The sequence below is a fragment of the Cyphellophora europaea genome (assembly GCF_000365145.1).
Source record: "Cyphellophora europaea CBS 101466 unplaced genomic scaffold supercont1.4, whole genome shotgun sequence".
Classification (NCBI taxonomy): domain Eukaryota; kingdom Fungi; phylum Ascomycota; class Eurotiomycetes; order Chaetothyriales; family Cyphellophoraceae; genus Cyphellophora; species Cyphellophora europaea.
This window is the reverse complement of record NW_008481810.1, coordinates 304,970-327,304: the sequence shown is the minus strand read 5'-3', so window position 1 is coordinate 327,304 and position 22,335 is coordinate 304,970. Positions and strand designations below refer to the sequence as shown.

At 51.9% G+C, this 22,335-nt stretch overlaps 9 protein-coding genes across 9 annotated transcripts; 3 read left to right on the top strand and 6 right to left on the bottom strand.

The window, feature by feature from the left end:
* Positions 1 to 477: 477 nt before the first annotated feature.
* On the top strand, positions 478 to 983 carry HMPREF1541_04367 (uncharacterized protein; the record flags this gene model as incomplete). The annotated part of the gene is made up of 3 exons (XM_008718713.1): positions 478 to 577; positions 641 to 697; positions 754 to 983. 3 exons carry the CDS (start codon positions 478 to 480, stop codon positions 981 to 983), a joined length of 387 nt encoding a protein of 128 aa, XP_008716935.1.
* Positions 984 to 5,584: 4,601 nt separating this feature from the next.
* HMPREF1541_04366 (uncharacterized protein) lies at positions 5,585 to 7,351 on the bottom strand (the record flags this gene model as incomplete). Its single annotated transcript, XM_008718712.1, has 1 exon — positions 5,585 to 7,351. The coding sequence occupies one exon, from the start codon at positions 7,349 to 7,351 to the stop codon at positions 5,585 to 5,587; it is 1,767 nt and encodes a 588-aa protein (XP_008716934.1).
* Positions 7,352 to 7,972: 621 nt separating this feature from the next.
* HMPREF1541_04365 (uncharacterized protein) lies at positions 7,973 to 8,068 on the top strand (the record flags this gene model as incomplete). Its single annotated transcript, XM_008718711.1, has 1 exon — positions 7,973 to 8,068. One exon carries the CDS (start codon positions 7,973 to 7,975, stop codon positions 8,066 to 8,068), a length of 96 nt encoding a protein of 31 aa, XP_008716933.1.
* Positions 8,069 to 11,054: 2,986 nt separating this feature from the next.
* Positions 11,055 to 12,690, top strand: HMPREF1541_04364 (uncharacterized protein; the record flags this gene model as incomplete). Its single annotated transcript, XM_008718710.1, has 5 exons — positions 11,055 to 11,172; positions 11,227 to 11,576; positions 11,611 to 11,889; positions 11,937 to 12,434; positions 12,505 to 12,690. The coding sequence occupies 5 exons, from the start codon at positions 11,055 to 11,057 to the stop codon at positions 12,688 to 12,690; spliced, it is 1,431 nt and encodes a 476-aa protein (XP_008716932.1).
* A 995-nt stretch (positions 12,691 to 13,685) lies between these two features.
* HMPREF1541_04363 (uncharacterized protein) lies at positions 13,686 to 14,033 on the bottom strand (the record flags this gene model as incomplete). Its single annotated transcript, XM_008718709.1, has 1 exon — positions 13,686 to 14,033. One exon carries the CDS (start codon positions 14,031 to 14,033, stop codon positions 13,686 to 13,688), a length of 348 nt encoding a protein of 115 aa, XP_008716931.1.
* A 441-nt stretch (positions 14,034 to 14,474) lies between these two features.
* Positions 14,475 to 15,524, bottom strand: HMPREF1541_04362 (uncharacterized protein; the record flags this gene model as incomplete). The annotated part of the gene is made up of 1 exon (XM_008718708.1): positions 14,475 to 15,524. One exon carries the CDS (start codon positions 15,522 to 15,524, stop codon positions 14,475 to 14,477), a length of 1,050 nt encoding a protein of 349 aa, XP_008716930.1.
* A 531-nt stretch (positions 15,525 to 16,055) lies between these two features.
* On the bottom strand, positions 16,056 to 16,445 carry HMPREF1541_04361 (uncharacterized protein; the record flags this gene model as incomplete). The annotated part of the gene is made up of 1 exon (XM_008718707.1): positions 16,056 to 16,445. The coding sequence occupies one exon, from the start codon at positions 16,443 to 16,445 to the stop codon at positions 16,056 to 16,058; it is 390 nt and encodes a 129-aa protein (XP_008716929.1).
* Positions 16,446 to 16,474: 29 nt separating this feature from the next.
* Positions 16,475 to 16,876, bottom strand: HMPREF1541_04360 (uncharacterized protein; the record flags this gene model as incomplete). The annotated part of the gene is made up of 1 exon (XM_008718706.1): positions 16,475 to 16,876. One exon carries the CDS (start codon positions 16,874 to 16,876, stop codon positions 16,475 to 16,477), a length of 402 nt encoding a protein of 133 aa, XP_008716928.1.
* Positions 16,877 to 19,415: 2,539 nt separating this feature from the next.
* On the bottom strand, positions 19,416 to 20,582 carry HMPREF1541_04359 (uncharacterized protein; the record flags this gene model as incomplete). The annotated part of the gene is made up of 1 exon (XM_008718705.1): positions 19,416 to 20,582. One exon carries the CDS (start codon positions 20,580 to 20,582, stop codon positions 19,416 to 19,418), a length of 1,167 nt encoding a protein of 388 aa, XP_008716927.1.
* Between the last annotated feature and the right edge of the window lie 1,753 nt (positions 20,583 to 22,335).

Sequence of the window (22,335 nt, the reverse complement as noted above, 5' to 3'; positions counted from 1 at the left end):
ACTCCTGCTCCGACCACTCGTACGGAGCCGCGACAGCACGGACACGACGGAGTGCGCTGCGCGGAAACTTAAGGTACCCAGGAATGCCGCTCTCTGGCCCTTGGATCGTGCCAAACACATGCCGCCAGCCTTGCAAGGGGCTTGGACATTGAGGCACTTCCTAGCGCCCATTGTCGCACCTCTGGCTCGGGGCTTTTCAGTACCTGTTTCAACAGTTTCCTCTGGCCTACGACGCACTCTGAGCTTACGCAGACATGCATTACGTTCACGCGTCGTGTTCTGTAGCATACCTTTATCAGCCTCTCCGTCGCTGACACCAGTATCTACGCAAACAGCAGGCCTGTTATGTCTAGTTTGTCGTCGCTTTCATTTCGCAGACGTCCTCTATCGCCGTCCGCTGGCCGGACACTTGTTCGCTCTTCCCGGTGGAGGGACTATCTCAGAAGAGCTCGGAGAAACTGCAATCACTCAGCCGCAATGGCCATTTACATAGATCCAAGCACACTCAATGTGGTCATCTCCATCCTGGGCTTCTTCATACTGGCATTCGGTGCCATCTCCATCAAAATCAAGTATGGTATCTAGGTGAAGCTCTTCCAGCAGTCGTTTTCATGTACATTGGGGCCCTAATCCCATGGAGAATGTTCCAAAGAACCCGACGGCACCGGCGTCACAATCCCAGGTCTCATCGGTCTCGGTAAGCACACCACCACAACCAAAACATTCAATCAACCTACTAACCCACAGAAACAGCCATCATGATCGTCCTCTTCCGCCGCATCCCCGCCATCCTCATGGCCTACAAATTCATGCCCAACTGCATCGTCGACTGGGAAGAAGCCCTCTTTATGGGCTACTTCGGCCCCATCGGCATTGGCGCGGTCTTCTACGTAGAACACACCCGCCACCTCTTCCATGAGCCTGGCGAGTCCCTGACAGAAGAAGAAAACAACCTCACCGCCGCCATGATTCCCGTCGTCTAGTGGCCCGTGGTCTTCCCCCATCTTCTGCCACGGCCTCTCCATCCCGGCCCTAAACCTCATCTACAAATGGCGCGGCGTCGAACCCATCCAAGACGAAGACGGCCCCGCCATTGTTCGCAGACTTAGCGAGCACAACCCGTTACCGAAGAACAGGAGCGTCGATGATCGCAGCAGTATCGTGCTTAACAACAGGTTCAGCAGGTCGTATAATACGGCGGAGCTGGATATTAATGCCGTCGAGGGCTACAGGAGGAGGACGCAGATGTGGTAACAGCAGCAGGACGCGGAGGCGTATGGCAGTGATAAGAACTTACCGAAAGATCCCGTGATCCAGTGGGCGCAAGCTGCGCCGCAGCTATCAGCATACGATAAGACGGTCGGATAGCAGCAAGTCGGACCGGTACGGGCAGAAGAAGGGCAAGGAGAAGAATGAGAGTACTTTATATCTGAGTTTGTGGCGCTTGCATCTGCTCAGGTGTGGCTTTGCCTTTCATCGCGGCGCTTATGCCAACTGTCTTCGCCGTGGTGTGGCGGGCAAGCGCGAAGACAAGTGCCATACAGACTCAATTTCTGTTTGCCACAGCTTGCAGTCGATATCAACTCGTCCGGAAGAGCCGCATGGTGGATGCCGTTCACTCCTTTCAGCTCTTGTCCCTCGTTTGATCGACAGCGTTTCGAGCGCTTCTCAGATTATACACCTATAGAAAAGAGAACGGCTTTTCTGACATGGTGCGCCGGTCATTTACACTCGTTTGCCCCCTAAGCTGTCTTCCCTTGCAGTATTTTCTTAGTTCAACGCGAGGTCACTTCCATGTTATACCTCACTCGCGTTGAAGTCTTCTTCGGCTGACTCCCTGCTCGCTTTTTAAGTCCACTAGTTCGGCATGGCCGGGCGGATCGTTTGATCCTACGTGAGTAGCATTTCATTCCCTCGTCTTCGTCATAGCTCTCATAATCGTAGTCTTGATTGTACAAGCACCTCATCGCCACCTCCATCGCCACCTCCTCCTTCCTCTTGCTGCAGTGGGCCCCGGCTCCTCCAGCATGATGGTGCTATTTCTTGTCTCTCCCAGCTACGGTCGTCCTGTTGCTGGTTCGTAAAGAAAGCTGACATAGTGGGCATCTAGGCTGGTTTTGTGGTTGCTGGTATTGTCGATAGTCGGGGCGTCGTGTATCGCGGCGTCTGCGCTGCAGGAGCCATGTCTGCAGGCAGTGGGAGTGGAAAGCGTGGTTGCAGAGGGTAATGATGCGGATGTAGGTCTGTTGGTGGGTTTGGTCATGTTGTTGGACATCGTCATTAGATGAGGAAAATAGTGGGTCGAGGCAGATGCTGCAGGTAGTATCGCTTGCTGGAGTTGAGAGAGCGTGTGTTGGGTCTGAGTGAGGGCGTTCTGTTGTGCGAACAGCGCATTTGGTGGGGCTGGCGGCGTTGTCATTCGAACATTGAGGGAGCGATGCTATGCTGGCTATACTCGGCGTCCTTGTGACTGCAGGCGATGTTGAGACGGGGGTCGAATTCTTGCTGGACTCTTCGAATGCAGAGGGATCGTACAGGACGCATTGGGATAGGATGAGCTTCGGCGCGACGGCGTCGAGTTCAGCTCGAGTAAAAGCAGGTGTCTGTCGTTGTCGACGAGTGTTGGCTGTATCTGGAGGAGTCGCGGGCCTGATTGAGCGTCTCCGGCCCGCAGATGACCAGTTCTTGATATGGGGAATTCTGTTCCGGCATTTGATCCTTTGTGTCCAGACAATGTCAGTACTTTGTATATCGTTCAAACGATAGGTCTTTTCTTAGAATGGACAGGAATAGAATTTGGAAGTGAGTGAAGAGACTGAGTTTGCGTACAAGATGTGCGAGACCAGAACGATCGCAGCGACGACACCGAACACGATGAAGACATTTCTCAGGCGTTCGCCCTTCGACAGGTTCTGCGAGCCTGAACCCTCCTCTGATCGATCAACATACATGGTGCTGTCACGTAAGACAATCGAGTGCGCGGGTTTATCAAACACACCTTGTGCATCAGGACCGTCACATACATAACCATCGGACCCAAACACATCAAATAATACTCATAGACGATGCTCGACCGAGAAAGGGCTGTAAAAGCAGCAAGTCAATTCTGTTGAGAATATAGATGCTCCAGACAACCCAAGAGTGAGCACATAGGAAGATCTGATTGGTCAGCATGAAGGAAGCATTCCGTGTGTCCAACGATGTATATAAATATCGTGAGAGACACAGAGATGTATGTATGAGAAGCAACAAGGTCAGAATCTGAGACATTCAGAGAGACTACAGATTCCCAACTTGGCCCAGAGCTTCATAACCTCAACAAATTCGAGCCGAGTCATAGTTTGCTTAGCCTGGTAGGCGATCATACCCCACTACCCTGCACACATCCGCCTGAGTACGGCAAGACGGAGGACGAAGCACGTCTTTCCAGCCAAGAAAGTAAAATGATTGCTTGGTGTGATAAGAAGGAGCTCCCGATGTCTGTAAGCCAGTCGTTGGCTGGGTAAGGCATGCACGTGCGGTCATTGCGCTTTGCTGGACGTTGCCAAGATACACCACGTACAGATCGACTTCTCTACAGATGCATACAGATACAGTACACAGAAGCTGATGCAGCGCCGAAAGTAGTACGATCAGTGAACATAAAAGGATTCATTCAGAAGTATTCAAGTAACCTGACTCCTTTGGGCTATTGTTCTCGCCTTTATTGTTGTTCCTGTCCGCTCGCTGCAGCAATTTGACCAGTTTCGGCTTGCTGAGCGACAGGCCTTGGATGTCAGTAATGTAGATATCCCGCCGTGCCAGTTCCCGGATGGCTTCTTCTACATTGAGATGGTCGTAGTCGTGCTGGACGGGCGGAGCTCTGATTCGCTTCTTTCTCTCCTTCGCCGATACTGGCTTTCGTTTGCAAGCTGTTTGGGCACGTCGTAGTGATTCTGGTAGAGGTGGAAGTCGCACGCCTCGCGGGATCGGGTCCGGAGTGCTTTTCTCCTCCTTCATGATCTGTTGTGAATGCTGCTGATGCTGCGGCAGGCTGGGTCGGGGCTGTAAATAGTGGTGTTGTGGTGGGATATGCATGGGCACCACCATGTATGTTGGGAAGTATACTGGCGCCGGGAAGTGTCCGTAGGGAGAGACCGCGGGCGCGGGTGCTGGCTTTGGAGGCCACTGTGTTGGGTGCGCGGCCACTTGAGGTTCAGAGATTGTTCTTGCCTGACGCCGTTGTGGTGGGCTAGAGGTACTCTGTGGTGCCTCTGAGTCTCTGTGTCTCTCGCTGTGTTGGAGACTTGCCACTGGTTGTGATGCGTCTGAGTCGTACGTCGTATAGTCATTGGGTTGCAGGTCCTCTGAATGCTGAACTAGATCGGGTACGGACCTGGTCTCGGAGACGACACTTGTCTCTGTACTTTCGCGGGCTGACCGCCGCCGAGAGGACTTTCGATCTTTCGGGACTTTATATCGGACTTTGTTGATGATGTTCTCAATGTCCATCAGAATGACCGTGAAGTTGAGATGTGTATACCAAGCCTATGCCGCACACAACTGTATAGAATGGATGGGAGTAGACTCGGTTTTTGTTGTATCATGTCGATGTCGATACGTTTTCCAATACTCTGTAGATGATCAGGCTCGGCCTACTATTTGATGCAAGCTCTTGTCCACCAGAGTCATGCCGACGCGAACTAGTAGCGCCAGGGTGCTGCCGGCAAGACGGAGATGCCAAGAAGCAAGCTGACCCTAGTCTCTTGGAGTCTTGGCTGGGGTCGGATGGGATCTGATACAGGCGCAAAGTGGGCTGTCTTGGAACAGCGCCAACACGGATATAGCACAGGTTCTTTGGCCTCGTCTCTCCACAACATTTTGTCGGTCTGCGTGTCTTATAACAGCCACCACGATACGAAAAAGTTGTGATAAGGCCTCCTTCCGTACATGTCCCGGAGTGGCCCTATGCGTAGGCCACTTACTATGGGCCCCTCGCGTCCTCTGCTGGCTCGAACAGGGTCGCTGACGTTGGCCTGTTGATACCTTGACACTCGCGTCAATATATCAAGCATTCGTCAGGTTGCAACAAGCCAAGTAGCGACTGCTTCAGTTCATAGTCAAGACCGCTACATTGCTGACATCACTACTGCCGAGAGGCTCGATGAACCATAAATGATCTCAAGTCGGCTCCGTCATGTCGCGCAAATTAGATACTAAGGGCCGATAAGATCAGCCGACAAATGACTCACAGAGCGGCTTCCAACATGAGAGGGAGTCAAGTCTTCTTCGAGTTCACGATGAGCGACGAGATAGGTCGATTAAAGCGCGGTGTCAGAGCAGGTGCAGGCTGAAGTAAGATTAGGCAACTCATCGGTCAGTGTGCGGCGACCTGCGTCGGCTACTAGAGCAAGTTCTGGGGCACGTATTCGGGGCAATTTTTATGATTGACGCAAAGGGGAGTCCATTACACAACATGTATAGAGGTCGTACAGGTGTACTATTACTGACACCAGGCCATGCAGTGTACTAACACCTGCAGATCGAGCGGCATGGTCCCACCAACGAACGACTGACTGCTCCGTCGAGCTCATCGAGAAGGATCTTAGAAAGAAGGGGCGTTTAGAGCCATGAGGCAGAGCAAGCCGGCAATCAGACCAGCCGAAGGGAGGGTCAGGACCCAGCCCGTAAAGATGAAGGCAATTTGGCGCCAGTTGACGGCTTTGGCGTCATAGTTCATCAACGCCACACCAATGGCCGCACCAGTCAGGCATTGGGTAGTGGAGACTGGCAGACCGAGACGAGAAGCCATGAGGACTGTGGTGGCAGCGCCCAATTCGATCGCGTAGCCGCGGGTCGGACTCATCTGGGTGATCTTGTTGCCGAGAGCGCGGATGATGTGGTAGCCCATGAACCAGAAACCAAGGCCGAGCATCAAACCACCAATGACCAGGAGCCACACAGGAGTGGGAGATCTTGTGTTGACCTCGCCAGAGTTGTAGGTAGCGTAGACCGCGGCGAGAGGACCGACAGCGTTGGCAATATCGTTGGAACCGTGAGCAATAGACATAAGGATGGCAGACATAACTTGGCAGTAGGTCCAGAGATGTTCAACACGAACATCGTAGCGGTTGGCTCTGGAGTGAATGGCGCGGAGAAGATCCGAATTGTGGCTGATCGCATCGATCGTGACTCCGCGAAGCAGGAGGAATTTGGTCCAGTTCCACAGCTTCTTAGGGTTGATCCACGAAAGCTCCTGCACGGGCACAATCCAGCGTCTATAGGGAGAGACGTAGCCCGGTCGGTTGAGCATTGGCTGTCCGGCCTCGGGCTCACCGCTTGGCGAAGCTGTCTCAGAAAGGTCCTTGCCATTGTCGTCGGCAAAAGACTTGCCAGTTACGGCGGGCTGGTCTGTTGCGCGCTCCTCGTCGAGCTCGGGAGCATTGAACGAGGCCTTTCCACCAGCGGCGACATGGCCATATGAGTCGGCATAGTAGTTGGTAACATACTCTTTGCCCTTGCCAGGGAAGTAAAGGTGGATATTGTCCTTGCGCAGGAGAGGGCCGAGAGGGATATGCCACACGCGAAGACGAGCATCCTTCTTGATAAGCTTGCGCTCGAAGAAAGGTACGAAGAAGATATAGCAGATGAGCGTCACGCCAGTGAAGACGCCAAGGATAATTCCAACTGCTGTGCCAGCACCAAGAGCGTCGAGATCAGATCCAGGAGCCTCAATAGTGATGAACAGGGCCAAGATCGCGGCGGTGAAACCGAAGTAGACAGGAATCAGTCGCATACCCCACTTGAAGCTGTCTTCGCGCTCGAGCACGGTGTACTTGAGAACTCCAAAGTAGATCGCAGCGAAGGATGCAGCGATCGCAGGAGCAATACCCCATGAAGCCGCAACCTGAGATACACTACCACCGGTCCATTCCCATGTAATGGCAGCTTGAGTGGCAAAGCCGACACCGACAAGTGCTCCAACAATAGTTTGAGTTGTAGAAACGGGCATACCGCGGCTAGTCGCAAACATCAGCCATGTTGCGCTGCCCACCTCGGCACAGCCCATGGCTAGCATGAGCACGCTTGGTCGGCCCTCGAAACGGTCGATATCGATGATTCCGTTCTTAATAGTTGATGTAACTCTGGCACCAAGTACGACGGCTCCGAAGAATTCTGTGAGCACTGACAGCACGCCGACTTGCGGCATAGTCAAGGTTCGAGCAGCGACGGAAGTGGCGTAGGCGTTGGCGACATCGTTGGCGCCGTTACCAAAGGCGGAAAAAATGTACGCAATAAAAGTAATGGCTAGAATCCAGTCGTATGGAGCCGTTTCAGCCGATTGGCGTGGGAGAAACATGTGGAGGACCATGTTGGCTGGAAGTCGCTTGTTGGGCCGAGGGTGTTTTCCAGTGTTTCTCGCTGTTGTGATGCAGAGAGCTTGCCCACATGCCGTCCTGCAGAAGGCTTTGAAATATATGGCATCTTGACATGATTGATTGTTCGAGGCAAACTTCAGGTCGCATCTCGTTGAGTTACGTTGGTATAGCCATCCAACATGGGCGTTTTTCACACGTGTTCCTCAGAGCTCAGCAGATAGGTTCGTTAAGTAGACCTGGTGGGATCTTGAAAGTCTTGGAATCACACCCTGACCGAGCGCGACCCGTCTTTGAGCTCACGTCCGAGGACCAGTGAGCGAATGAGCGGAATATTAGCTGGCAAGCAGCGCTTGGCAGCGACGATGGCAGCTTGGCTAACATCGGAGTGAGCCCAAGATCCCGAGCCGGGGGCCTTGTGTGCCTCATGATAGGCTAGGACTGATGGTTTTTCTAACCAAGACCAGGGTCCACTTACAAGCCTCCACAGCGCCTAGAGAACCGTCACAGCTTCCTCACAACGCTTTTGACGTTATCGTAAAGGATGCTGTTCGAAGGGGCGAATCAGCGGATCCATCGCTAGTCATGGACAGCATCAATCTCGTTGTGTTACCCCAATGTTCCAAAGGTCGTGTTGTGCTATTGGGCGGCGCCGCTCACTGCCTAGCAGTCGTGTCCGGACAGGGCGCCGGTATGGCGCTTCCTTCAGCTGAAGCACTGACTCAAGAGCTCTGCCGTGTTGCTGATGTGCCACAGGCGTTGATAAGCCACGAGAAGAGGCTTCAACCGGGCATTGAGCGTCTGCAGTCTCGAGCACGAGAGCTGGTCTTCATGATGGGGACGTGACTTCTTGGACTGATCCACACCATTGATCGTAGGTCAGTAGTGCCACGATCCAACCTTGAGAGGAATGACCAATTCAGTCATCTCCGAGATTCGTCCTCCGCCGGCCTTGTAAGCATTGTCCGGGTGCAGGAGGGATTAGATGCAACTTGGAACCCTTTGCCTTTGAAGCTTGAGCTAGTTTCCTCGATTGTGCTGTCAGAAGGAATGATTGTAATCTTTTCCTCCAGGGCTGAACCGTCCAGCCCGTTAGCTGCGCCAAAATACCCCCAATGACACGCAGAGCCTGTTGAATTGTGTCATCACTCACATGACCACCCACTTGATCATTCTTCGCACCAAATGCGTGACTTTTACCATGAATGGTCTTCTCCCCCGTTGAAGCCATAAGTTGGATAGAGTTGCCACTGGTGTAATTCTCAATAGTGCTAATACTGTCGATTAAGTGGCTTTGTGCTGCAGACTAAATATTCAGGTTGTGCTGGGTCGAGACCCATTCATCTCGCAGCCGTGTAAGATCTGTGACCTGATGAAGCTTGCCAAGGTGAAGGCGAAAGCCGCAACGAGACAGGGCTGCACCCCACAGACGCCACTCCCCCGAATCCAATCAACAACTCTTCGCCTGACACGAGAACTACCGGAAAAAGTAGGGAAACATTCGAAAAGGATTGATACAGCACTGCCGGGGAAACACACACGCCAGCTCTACGACCGACCAACGTACAAAGAAGCCAGTGTACTCGCCCAACTCCGGACCGGCATGGCAAGAGTGAACACGTACCTTAGCCGAATCAATGCTGCGTCAACAGATCAATGTGAATGTGGGCATGCGAGAGAGACTGTAGAACACTTCCTATTCCGGTGCAGAAGATGGACACAACATCGAATGGAGATGATGCAACAGACAGCCACACAACGAGGGAATATCTCGTTTTATTTGGGAGGGAAAACCACAATGGACGATGAGAACTGGGCTCCGAACATGGACGCCGTGCAAGCGACGATCCGATTCGCGATAGCCACCGGTCGACTCGATGCGAACTAACTACAGGTACATTAATGATTAGGACACCTTACCTCACACACCTGCCTCGCCCTACATATCACCTCGTGCCTCAGGAAGTAGACACCGCTTCAGCCGCCGAAGATAGGACGCTGAACACTTGGAGAACAGCCTTCAAGTCGGTCTACTAATCAGGTCACTAACCCACGAGAACCCGAAGAGAAAAGGCTGTAAGGGGTAAATTGACGAATGATTTGAGTATGGGCTTGAAGAAGAGTAGGACTTCGTATTGGACGTGTATTATTAGATCAGTGAGAGTTGCCCTTATCGGCTCAGCCGCCGGGCGTTAATAAATAGTGTGTGTGTGTGTGTGTGTGTGTGTGTGTATTGTTAGACTCGTGATGTGAGTCGGCTTTGGAAAGCAGCTCAAAAATGTGGTGGGTTAACCTGGCGAGAGCTCTGGCGTGGAGAGATCCCATCTAGAGCTCCGGTAGACGGACTACTCAAGTTGAGCGATGACTTGAGAGGGGTCGTTGTAGCTACAAATAGTTACACATGCGTCGTGGAATCTGTGAGAAAATACTTCGTGGTGTTAGGACATTACCGCTCCTGGGATTGATTGGAAGGTTTAGGTTAGTCAGTTTAGTTTGTTTGTTTGTTTGTTATTTCATAGTCTGTCCCAGCTACACTACAGTGGCTATGCAGCGTACGACTACTAATCAGGACGTGCGAGTTTCTTGCGCCCGGAGGTACTGTGGGCCAATGACCTGCTGGCAACAGGTCACTGGTTCCGACCGTGTCACTCAACGGCGCCCGGAAACCGCACGTCCCTCCTAACAATTCTAATACATGTTCTAGTTGGAGCTCAGAACTAGTACAGGTATGATACCTTTCATATCTAGGGACAATTTACAACTACTTATAGTTGTGATACCTTCTCTTCTGCCTAAGGCCACGTACACCGCCTAGCAGGCAGACACTCCTGCCTGTAGGCAGACGCACGTGATCATGGGATGCAACTAGTTCCGAGCTCCAACTAGAACAGTCATTAGGATTGTTAGTAGGGACGTGCGTGCTTGGAGCGTCGAGGGCAATATAGTATGCACAGAAGCCCTGTCGCCAGCAGGATCGTCGGAATACCATGCGCCTAGCTGCAAGGAACGCGCACCTCCCTACTTATAGTTGCGTGCTGCATAGCTGCCAACCCGTAATCAATCAATCAATCAATTTTATTCGACGGTTTGAAGCGGTGGCTTCTGGAGAATGGGTTACATGCTGCGCGTGCAACAAAAAAATTCGTCCGCCGCGACTTTCTGGCACTAATAATGTTCTGTAGCCGCTACCAAGGAGATGAGGTTTGCAAAGAAAATACGGGCAAATTGGGTCCTAGAGAGCCTTGGTAATGAACCCTCATACCCCACAGGTGGGGCGCCTTCCTCAGCCTTCACAGCAGCCCAAACTTTTACTTGGGAATGGGAGATGCCCCGTGCTGTTGTGGAGTGCTTGGCTACTCCTAGCCAGTTTAGGGAGGTAGAAAGGTATCCGGGTTTCGGACCGAGGGAAAATAGCCAGGGAGACCACACCAATCCCAGTCGTCTCCGCTACGTGCTGTGGGGTACCTTTCGCAATCGTCATCCGAGCACAATGTCGCCAAAGACCGAACGAGTGACTTCGAGAATGGATGCTTCAGGGTCTAAATCAGTTGACACGCATGGACTCGCAGGATCAATCTACGATCAAGGTGAGCACCACACGTCGTTGACGGCTTCGATCTTCCCCGCGCCTTTACGCGCCAGCCCTGCGCCAAGATACCTGACGACACTACACCGTGTCTTCTCCAGATATCTGCCAGGATGCCGACCCTCGGCCTGGTGAACTTCAACATTGTTTGCGCAACTCTCGGAGGTTTTATCGCTCTGTTCGGCCTAGTTTCGTTCGTGGTCAAAGAGAAGTTCTACCTGTCAGAAGCGCGTATGTCCTGATATTCACACTCTGAAGAATATTCAGCTAATTTGTTGTCAATAGTGCTGTCGCTCCTCGCCGGCGTCCTCTTTGGCCCTGCCGCAAACTGGATCCGACCGACAGAATACGCGCTCAATGACGAAGTCAACCTCGAGTACATCAACTTGTACTTCACCCGCGTCGTCTTGGGCGTGCAGCTAGTGATTGCCGGGATCCAGCTGCCACCAAAATACCTGAAAACAGAATGGCGGAGCCTGGCGTACCTCCTCGGGCCTGGCATGGTCGTCATGTGGCTCATCACCAGCATGCTGGTGTGGGCTATGGTGCCGAATCTGACGTTTCTGTACGCCCTCGCTGTCGGCGCATGCGTCACACCCACGGATCCTTCTATCCAATTCGATCTTGAAAGGGAAGTTTGCGGACAGGCATATTCCAAAGAAGTTGCAGAAGATAGTCATTGCTGAGTCGGGTGTCAATGACGGCCTGGGATATCCTTTCCTTTTCCTTCCGCTGTATTTGATCACGTGTATTGGGGAAGGTGCGCATGGACATACGGCGGGTAAAGCGGTGGGATTGTGGTTCTACGAGACTTGGTGCTATCAAATATTCCTTAGTACCGCCTACGGATTCGCATGTGGATGGTTTGCAAAGAAGCTTCTTCACTGGGCGGAAGAGAAAAAATATGTCGATCGAGAGAGCTTCTTGGTCTTCGCTCTCGCCTTAGCAGTCAGTACTTGCGTCTCGAAACCCAGCCAAAACACTGACATTGCCAGCTCTTCGTCGTCGGCACCGACGGCCTCATCGGCAGCGACGACGTTCTTGCCTGCTTCATCGCCGGCAACGCCTTCACCTGGGACGACTGGTTCCGCGTACAGACCGCCGACGACTCGCTGCAGCCCACGATCGACATGCTCCTCAACGTCGCGATCTTTGTCTGGTTCGGCGCCGTCTGCCCGTGGCACATGTTCGCGCATAACGACGTCATCCCCATCTACCGCCTCATCGCGCTGGGCATCCTCGTTCTTCTCCTCCGCCGCCCACCAATCATTTCCCTCATGCACTATCGCATCCACCAGATCGAGGAGTGGCGTCAAGCCATCGTCGTCGGCTTTTTCGGTCCCATCGGCGTCTCCGCGATATTCTACCTCTACATCAGCCAGGAATACCTTCGCACGCAGGTGCTCGACGACAAAGGCAACCAGCGAGAAGACGCCGCGAGACTGAGCGAGATCATGATGGTGGTGATCTGGTTCCTGGTCACCTGCAGTATCGTAAGTGTGCCCCTCTCTCCGTTTCAGCCAAACAAATTTAAGTCTTCTCGTCTTCTCTAATCCTGTACAGATCGTCCACGGCCTCACGATCCCGCTCGTCAAGCTGGGCATCAAAGTCCCACGCACGCTCTCTGAGGCTATCGAACGCGGGAGCCAGGATGATCATAGCAGCGGCGGTGGGAGACCCGGACCTCCAGGGCCATCCCATGAGGAAACTCTGGAGCTCGCGAATAAAAATCTCCCACAGAGTGCGTGAGAAGGCGCACAGAAAGTATGCTTGTGCTTTAGTGAGCTAAGCCGGGGCGTTGGGGATCGTTCTTTGCTTAAGGGAACGTGTAACAAAGCTGAAGATTGGGCGCATTGACGATTAGGGATCGGATCTGAGCACATGTACTCCAATACCTGGAGCCGTCTCAGTGCTCAATGCATCCGGTGCGCCCAACACATCTGCGCTCAACTCTTATGTTCGGCGGTCAGTCGCCTCTTCTGGTGAATTCCCGGTAAATTGTGGCCCATTTGTCAACATTCCTGAAATGACCGAAGGCGAACTGGTGTCATGCCTACTTGTGGGAGTGCTGTCCGAGTGTTCTTGTACTGTATCGGACTGGCACGATTTTGCGTGTTGTACAAAAGATAAACGTCCCTGAAGAATTCTGGGTCGAAGCTCGTATTGAAGGACGGATGGTCTTTTACCGCGAGCAGGTCAATGCTTACACTCGAGCAAAGTGAATAAAGTTAATGCGTTAATGATCTAACAAAGATTATGTTGGACCCTATCTTTCAATACTGATGCAAAATCCAGCCTATCTCTGGGCGAATGCGTGCGATAAGCCCGGCATCTACAAACTTCACGCTTTCACAACCAGCACCGCCCTCTCCGAACCAAGCTGTGAGACTTTTAAGATTACTCAGACCGATAAATCTACCACACGAGCTCGCATGCAGACAAAAGTAGAACTGTGTGGCTAGTACATACCTTCCACATGACCTACCGTGCCCTTCCTCGCTAGTTCCATGAAAATCCCGAAGCTCCAACACCCGAGAGACCCCCTTGCTTTAACTCAGCAAACACCCCACCGCCACCGCCGCAATAATCAACGCTGTGAACGCATGCTCCGCCGCCTTCGCCCTACCCACAGTCGTCGCTTCCTTCGTGTTCTTCTCCTCCATTTCTCCCTTCCCAGCCTCCACTACCTTCACATACTTGCGAATCAACCACCTGTCACCCAATGCAACCGGTGCGCCGGCCAGCTACATCACACCAAGGCACTTCCTGACGATTGCCGCTTCGGCGGGTGACCCTGCGCCGAGGAGGGAGTAGATAGACAGGCCCGCTAAGCCTAGCCCGTTCGAGAAATTGCGGATCCCGTGGACGCGAATGTATGCGATGAGGGAGGCTTGGGATGGGGTTGGTGACTGGGCTTGGTCTTCTTTGGATGGGAGCATGGAAGTGGGCGGGATGATTCCGAAGAGGATTGGCCTCGCAGCGGGCGAAGTGAATGTGTAGAGACCACCACCGAAACCAGTGAAGCCGAGGAGGGTGGTTAGGACGGGCATAGCGGTGAAGAGGGGTGGGAGGTAGGCGATGAGGGTAGACATGGTGGTGAATGTAGATTTGAATATCCGTGGAGATAGCTTGAACACCCTGGGCTGCAATCTGTTTTCTGGAAGATACGAGTCGACACTGTAATCGATGCAAATAAGGGATGCCCAAGAACATTTCAGTACGAACTGCAGTGGATCAGTCTTGGCGAAGGGTCTCTGGCCTTCCCAATGATGCTCCCCAAAACAGCTTGTGACACAAAATGTGCCGCGTGCTCCGAATCGATTTTGATCTTGTAACCAGAATGTACATTGCGGGTTTAACGGTCTCATATCATACTGCTGAGTTCCGTCATTTTAACAAGACCGTAACAACGCTCGCTCAGAAAGCAAACAGAATGGGCCGTCCCATATCATCGCTCATTTGTCGGCGCCAACTCTTCTCGTATTGTGTCGGGGGCAGATGCCAACTTGTACATTTCTTGACCGAGTCTGTGCTTAGCATGACTCTTGTGCCGCCTCCAGATTTTCCTCCTTCCGTTTCTCCTCATTTTCATAACCGGAAAGACCAGGCTCTCCGCGAAACTGGCTGCCTTCCACTTGCCCGTCCACTGCAGACATGCCACCAATGGAAGACCTCCTTCGTTGCAGCATGCGTTGACCTTCTCCTGCCTCTTTGGCCTGCAACTTCTCGGAAGGAAGAAGCACGGCTCTGTCAAGTTCATAGGGCAGACCCCTGTGCCGACCACGCACTTGCATCGCAATGATGACCAATTTGGCTAACGTCTTGAACTCCGCCGAAAACGAGGCATTGATTGTAGGGTATCCTAAGGACAGCCCAACAGTTCCGTACGCAGACACGATCTCGAACAAGACCGCAAATAGAGTGAAGGCATGTTCGTTAGTGTTCTCCAGGCGATGTCCCTCAACGATGGCAATGATGAACAGACCCAAGAAGATGAACCATAAGTCGAAACTGAGCTGTCTCTCCAAATGGGCTCCAATATAGCTCGGTTCGTTCGCATCATCCTCTTGTTCGCTCGGACTCGCGTAGATTCCCAAACTCTTCTCTTCATATACGTTGGTACGCCGCATGGAGATGGCGACTGGGAAGACGGAAATGTACATCATGATCAGGTATGACACTTGAACTGCCTGATGTAGTTCAGCGAGGTTAACGACGGCAAACCCGGCCGTCCTTGTCGAGGCTGCTTGGAACAGTCCGTCCACGAACCGTATCCCTGGAGCAAGATGGGTCACAGCAGGATCGTTGAGATCCAAAATGATGAAAAGGATTAAATCTACTCCGTTCAGGATCACCAGAATCGCAAACAGCCACCATGTCGCTCCCGCCGGAAACAACAGGGTGAAGCATCGACGAGGATGATCCAGCAGGAAGCGTAACTCTTCCCAAACGGTGCTGTTTTGGGGCACGAGCCTTGATGCCACCCATATCACAAACCGGAGCATGCATGGAAATCCGGTATTGCCGATGATGATGAGAAAGATGCCGAGTAGCAATGGAAAGATGGCATTTTGGAACGACATCATCGAGTTGGCCGTCAAGGTGAAGCCCAAGTCGTATCTAGCAAGCATCAGCCCGAACAGGATATCTCGCATTAGCGTACGTACACAGGCCAGTATGCGCGTAGTCCTGTGTTCGGGAGTCCGGCCCTCACGGAGATATTTCTGTTGCAGTCGTTGGGCATGACAGTTTGAAAAGAGCCGCGGTAGACCTGGCTAGATGACCCTCAACTGTGTTAGACTTAGATTGGCGGACCGGTTTACAACTGACTCACGTTCGATCGGCAGTCTCTTCGAGTTCTGTCAGATGACGATAAGAGCCAGAATCGGCATCATAACACCAAATAGGACATTGAAACGGGCTCTGGAAACATGGGCGTTGAAATCGGTCGATCTCGAGTTTTGCGCTGATTTCGTCGAAGTCCGAATGTCGAAAGCGTGTAATGGCATTAAGAAAAGACCTCGATTGATCGTCGCGGGCTGCATCGACCTCATGATCTCAGCTTCATCACCTCGGATGTCCAGCTTGCAATCCACTTCCATTTCCTTCCAATCCTAAAACGCCATTTTCCGCGCTCGCATGTTCTCGTAGTCCAGCATCGTTCTTTCCACCAACCCTTTGATCTCGGCAGCTCCATCCTCACCGTACTGAGAGATCCATTCCTGCTGTGCCTTGGCCATATCAAAGCCAGCCGCTGTGCGACCCGGAATCACTCCATCAGATCCAAGTATCGTGAACTTGATCTTTGCTTCCATTGGCAACATACTGTTCAATTCCTCCTCCGAAGCCTTGGGCCACGTGTAGATGATCGCGTCTGAATCAAGTCCCACTCGCTTACAAAGTTCCTCTACAGTCTTCTTGTCAGACATGTAATCATCGGCATCCACGATGATTGGCTCAACGTGATGGCTTGGTCCTTTCTCTGTGTACCAGTCGTACAGCATGTGCAACCACCGCAGAGAACAACTGAACGTCACAGCACCTCAACCTCACGCATCGTCCTCCAGATTGATGGGACCATCACACCTGGATGTCGAATGGTGAAGATTGGGTGCGTTCCTGCTTGCAGAAGTGCTTCATCCGGAAGAACCACACTACTGGTGTACGACTCGTCTTTGCGCCTTGGGGTTTTAACGTGCCAGTACTCCAGATTGGATTGCTGCACGGCTGAATCATCTCCGTGCACGTAGCTTGACGCTAGCATCGGATACAGCATGAAGTGAGGATGCATATGATGAAAAGCGATCATACTTTTCTCCTTGGCTTCGTCGAATTCCTTGAGCAGATTGTTATAGCCGTCTTGCAAGGTCTTTTTCAATTGTTCGCGGGTTCCGAGAGATGTTTGTGCGTACGGTCCTTCTTCCAAAAGCTTCATCTCCAGTGGTCTGGCAGGAGCAAAGGCATGTGCTGAGTACGAAACATTGGGCTGCTTTGACAATAAACGCTCCAGTAGATGTGATGCTGTTCTGGCGTGAGTGAGCAACAAGATACGCGACGGAGTTGCGTCTCCATGTTCGGAAGAGGATGAAGGTAGCGTTCGTTAGTGTGTGAGAAAGGAATGCTCAGAATGTGTCGAGGATGACCCGGTTTATTGTAACCGAGAGTCTGGTGCAGTCCGTTCCATGGTAAGGCAACCCATTTAGTTAGCGGTGAACATGAGGGGCAATTGCCTCGTAGCGAATTCCAAATGTGGAGTCTGCGTGAGCCTCCAAGTCTTTTGAAGACAACTTCTACAGGGCTCCATTAAGCATCTGATATTGCGCCTATGTTAGTAAGCCAATACAAACTGTCTGGATAGTTAAAATGACACTGACGGATGCTTGGTTCAGGCCGACATCAATGCGCGGGTGTCGGCAGGATCGATGAGTTCTTTGATTGAGAGTTTGTTCGCCACTCGGATGGGACTCTGCAAATTGACGTATTTAGCCTCTAATTTCTGATAGATTTGCTTCCAGCTATCTCCGGCTTTCTTTAAGTCTGCAACGGGATCAACCTCGATACCACTATCAAGAGGTATTGAACCTGATTCTTTGCAACCTGTCCGGTTCTTTTCGAGCTGCTTCTCTCGAGGAAGCCGATGTGTTATCGCCGCCTTTGAGTCTGGTGTGGCCGAGACTATGCTCATGATGCGGATATGGGCATAACCAAAGGGCACAGCATTTCTCCTGGTCTATAGCACCGTCCGTGTGCCGTTTTCTTATCTCGTTCGGGGACGGCTTTGTTTGCCTTGTCCTAGAAGTGGAGGATTGCTCGTGAATCTCAATTTGGGGTGGAACGGTACATTTCTTCTTTGTGATCTCGAAGACTCCAGGCGATCTAGTGTTGTTTGCTTTGACATCTCCAGTATCTCGCGTCGTGCGGTGGCTTGTCCGATATGTCAGATCACTCGAGAAACGCTACTTTGGCCGCTAGGAGACTCATAGATTGAAATTTATTTACTTATTGACGAATGATCCGCCAAAAAGCTGTTCAAGCTTGATTGATTCCTCTTTATCACTGGCAGGTTTAGCAGGGTACAGTAGACGTATCGCGCTGTGTTCGAAGGGATCCAAGCTTTGACAGGACGCAATGTCGTTAAAAGTCTTCCGCACTTCGACCTCAAAAAACTCTCGTGATATCACGTGGGCGGAGCTAAATCCCCACATTCGAAAGCGCAGGCTCGGCTGAGGCCGCGAGGGCAGAGTATCTCCGAGCTTGCATAATTCTTTGGGCCCGCGTTCTTTACCCGGAAAGGTATACGCTTATGAAGCTAACCGCCGAAACGGCACCCACCCCCCCCACCCCTCTTTCCTTCCTTTGGGAGTTGTCGAACATACGGACCCCATCCCCCTATTCAGCTCCCTTCCCTAGGGAACTGGCGACCATACGGACCCCATCCCCTATGCAACTCCCTTTCCTGGGGGATTGTTAAACATAGGGACCCCACCCCCTGCTTGTCCCTAGGAACTGAAGAAGAGTCGGTAATCGCATTCTGCGTGCATCAGTTCGTAGTACATCAGTTAGCAGTGTATTAGCGCTCTAGGCCACTTTTTGGGCACACACTTTGATCAGTAGTACATCAATTTGCGGTGCTTCGACCTGAAGTGCTTCGACCTGAAGTGCTTCGACCTGAAGTGCTTCGACCTCGACGTAAATGTGAGTGAGCGGCGGCTCCAATAGGGTGCTAACACATGGGACTTGTCCTTTCTCAAGCTGCTCGACGGGCGTGCTTTCGTTTGACAAATCGATTCGAGCATCAGGCTTTAAAGCCGAGCTTGGGTAACCTTGCATTCGCTGGGAAAGTTAGGCCAAGAATCCGTACCCTGACTTCCCCTTCAGGACGTACCAAGACTACCCACAGTCCCCTTTACCCGCCTAAGAGCGCATAGCATTATTTTAGAAAGTCCCTCCCTGACTTGCGTCCCGGATGAGCATCCTGTAGTCTCTCCCTGACTTGCATCCTCGACGCGCGTCCTGTAGATTGATTTACTTGACTCTGTGTTTAGGCTATCAGTGCGAACTCATCGTCGTCCTACACATTCCTCGCCTTCCGACCGGACCCAAAAGCAGATGCGCGCTCGAGGGTTGACTTTTTACAAGAGCCTGAAGAACCGTCTGACGACTTCCTTCCTATCAGAAAACACAAGCACACCCGAGAATTCAGATGCACGTCGTCATATTGATCACCAGGATTCCGTCACGGAACAAATGGAGTCAAACCGCCCGATCTGTAGGGGCATCATCACTTCAAACCAAGACGTGTGGTCCATCTTTGTCGAGAACGGGAGGATTACTTCGAAAGCTGTCTACGGTGCGAGATAATCAGATTCATGCGCGGAGTAAAGTCACTTGCGTTCCGAAACAAGATAGCTAACATTGTGCCCACGTCCAACCTAATGAGCCCAGATGTCCTGCGGTGACACGCCCTCAATCGATCAGCTTTCGACAGGAATCACGTTTCCTTGCAAACCATTCTTCTCACGTCGCAAGACCGCAACCCATTCCTCAGCGTGTTTCACAGCGTCGGCCGGTGACTGCCTATATTGCAGGAGATACGATAAGATCTCGGCCGGACTGAACTCTAGCTGTGGCACTTTGGTAACAAATTCTGCGGCGAGATCGCAAGCTGCCACATCCAGATAGTCGGATTTGCCCAGCAGACTGAGATCCAGCCCAAAAACGAATCCAAATAGCTGGCGAGTCATTTCAGCATCGGCATATTGGAATTCGGCTTTCTTGTCCACACGACCAGGTCGAATGAGCGCCTCGTCCAGTTTTTCAACATGATTAGTTGTCATGATGAGAACTCGGCCCTCCTGCGATGCCACACCGTCAAGGACGTTGAGAAGGCCTGATAACGTAATTGGCGTCCTCGGCTCTGAAGAGACCCCGTCAGAGCCGCTGGGTTCAGGAGAGCGGTCCAGCCCGACAGCATCAACGTCCTCCAAGAGGACGACACATTGATTGGGGAGATCGGCGAAGAGATCTCTGAGTGTCTGGTCATTCACTCCAGGGATGCTGACAACGTACATGTCAACGTCAAGTTCGCCAGCCACAGACATGCTGAAACTCGATTTTCCCGTCCCAGGCGGGCCGTGGAGTAGGTAGCCCTTTCGATAAGGGATTGTGCGCTTTGCGAACCACTTTCGCGTTTCAGGGTCTGAGAAGCTTTTCACATCGGCAATCAGCTGTTGCTTCTGTTTCTCACCGAAAATGACAGTCGACAGCGGCCTGATGTCTTTGGTCGCTACCTTCCTCCAGTGCTCACCACGATTCTCGAAAATTGTGGTCTTATGCTTGAGCTTTTCCAAGTATTCGTGGCGACATTCGCAAAGAAAGTCCTTCAGAACTCGAGGTGATCGACCAGCACAAGTGATGGATATCTTCTCCACCTTGTGGAACCCAATGTCCATGAGCTCACTCCGATATGATAACAGATTGCTCCGAAACCAGAACAAAAAGCTTGCATTCCAAGGAGAAAATCTAAGAGGCTTTTTGGTCTTGTTGGTAAGACCCCCAGGAGCTCTCTCTGAACCAACGTTGGCGATAGCCGAGCGAGCTGCATCTTCCAGTCCACGAGTTGAAACCCACGCGAGCACCATGTCATAGGCCTCGTCTGATCGTTTGATATGGATCGTTGAAGCTGCCAAATGTTAAAGAGATCTGTGTTCAAGGAGCTGGGTACAAACTAAAGTGGTCACTTAGCCATATTTTCAGTTGGCTAAAGTATTTTTGAGGAAATATCGCAAGCCCGAGCATACAAGCTAGCAAGGCGTGGCCAGTGCGGTTCAATTGTACCAGCTGCGCGAGTTTGACAAGGGAAGCCGCAGGCACAAATATTTCCAGGATGCTAGACTGTCGGAATGGCTCGTTGAAGTTACCAGTATAGAAGCTGGAGGCATTTGTTGATGCGTCCATTTCCGTAAGTGCAGAAACGTGTGCTCTAATGAAGCTTTACATGTTCGAAAGAGGGCGATTCGAACGGGGGTTCTTATAGAACTTCCATAGAGGAGGAGGAGCCAATCAACGTCGTGCAAGCCTCTCATACCTTCCTCCTGACACAATCGGAAGCTTCCGCAGACACGAGCGTCACGTTGTTCAGAACGCAGTGTGTAGGGAATCTCCTCTTCCGTGCTGTCGAATAGAACCGTGCAGGAACGAGGGAAATTGACCACCGCAACTGGGAAGTAATTGAAGACGGCGCTAGAGCTCGATTTCGGCCAGTCCTGGCATTTTTCTGCAGAGCATCGCGAATGTCTTATCGAGATCCGTACGACCTGCCGCATACAGCTCTATGATCGAAGTACGTGTAGCAGGCCGTGCAGACCACTAATTGAGTATTGTGCCCACCACAGCGCTCATGGTACAAGGCTGTAAATGCGGGGGCCAAAAATAGGCCGCCTTCATTTGCCAACTTGGCCTGCGAGTCCTGCCAATGATCCTACACCATCTTCTGCCAAATGCCCCTGCACCCACCTTGCATCGAGCTTTGCCCACCTCCGCCCACCCGCACCAATTTTGCTAACCTTGCATCGAGCTTTGCCCACCTCCGCCCACCTGCACCAATTTTGCCAACCTTGCATCGAGCTTTGCCCACCTCCACCCACCTGCACCAATTTTGCCAACCTTGCATGAACCTTGCGCTCATGCACGAACAATCCCCCGCACTTGCCTCAGCTCTGTCTGCCTGCCTCAAACTGAATCCCTCAATGGTCCGAACTCATCTCATCGAAAAGGTCTAAACATTTCAATTCATCATTTCAAGCGGACATCGATCGCCGCCGAGTCTTCCTCAGGGGAACCAAATGGCTTCTTTACGCATCGTCGTGGTGTCCCTATCCCTCCCACAGCGTATTTCAGCTATGGTTTCGGCCTGCATAGGATACTCGACATGTACTTCCGAATGTGCTGCAATCCTTTATCAGCGAGATACTTATGATGAACAGCGACAGTACTCATTACCCATTGTCTGAATTGCTAAACCGTTCCCCTTCCTTGACAGACCCCACACGTGAAACCTCCCTTCTTACCGGAACCACCGCAAGTTGTGCAGGTTGCCATGGTGGTTGTGAATGTGATGGAGAGAGAAAATGAAATGAGATTGCGGAATTGGCCCTTAGAATGATAACTTGTCACGTGATAAACTGCCAAGCAGATGCTCTCATCTCAACTCAGCTCGGTGTCAATTTACCAACTTTCCTTCTTTGACGACACAATGTCCACTTCTTTGTCGCTTCTTTGGAGCTGCTCATTCTGCACCCAAACTTTTCATGATAGAACTGAGGCTGAGAGTCACATTAACGGTTACAAGGTACGTACGCACCAGATGAGCTGTTGAGCTGCGAGAACTCAATA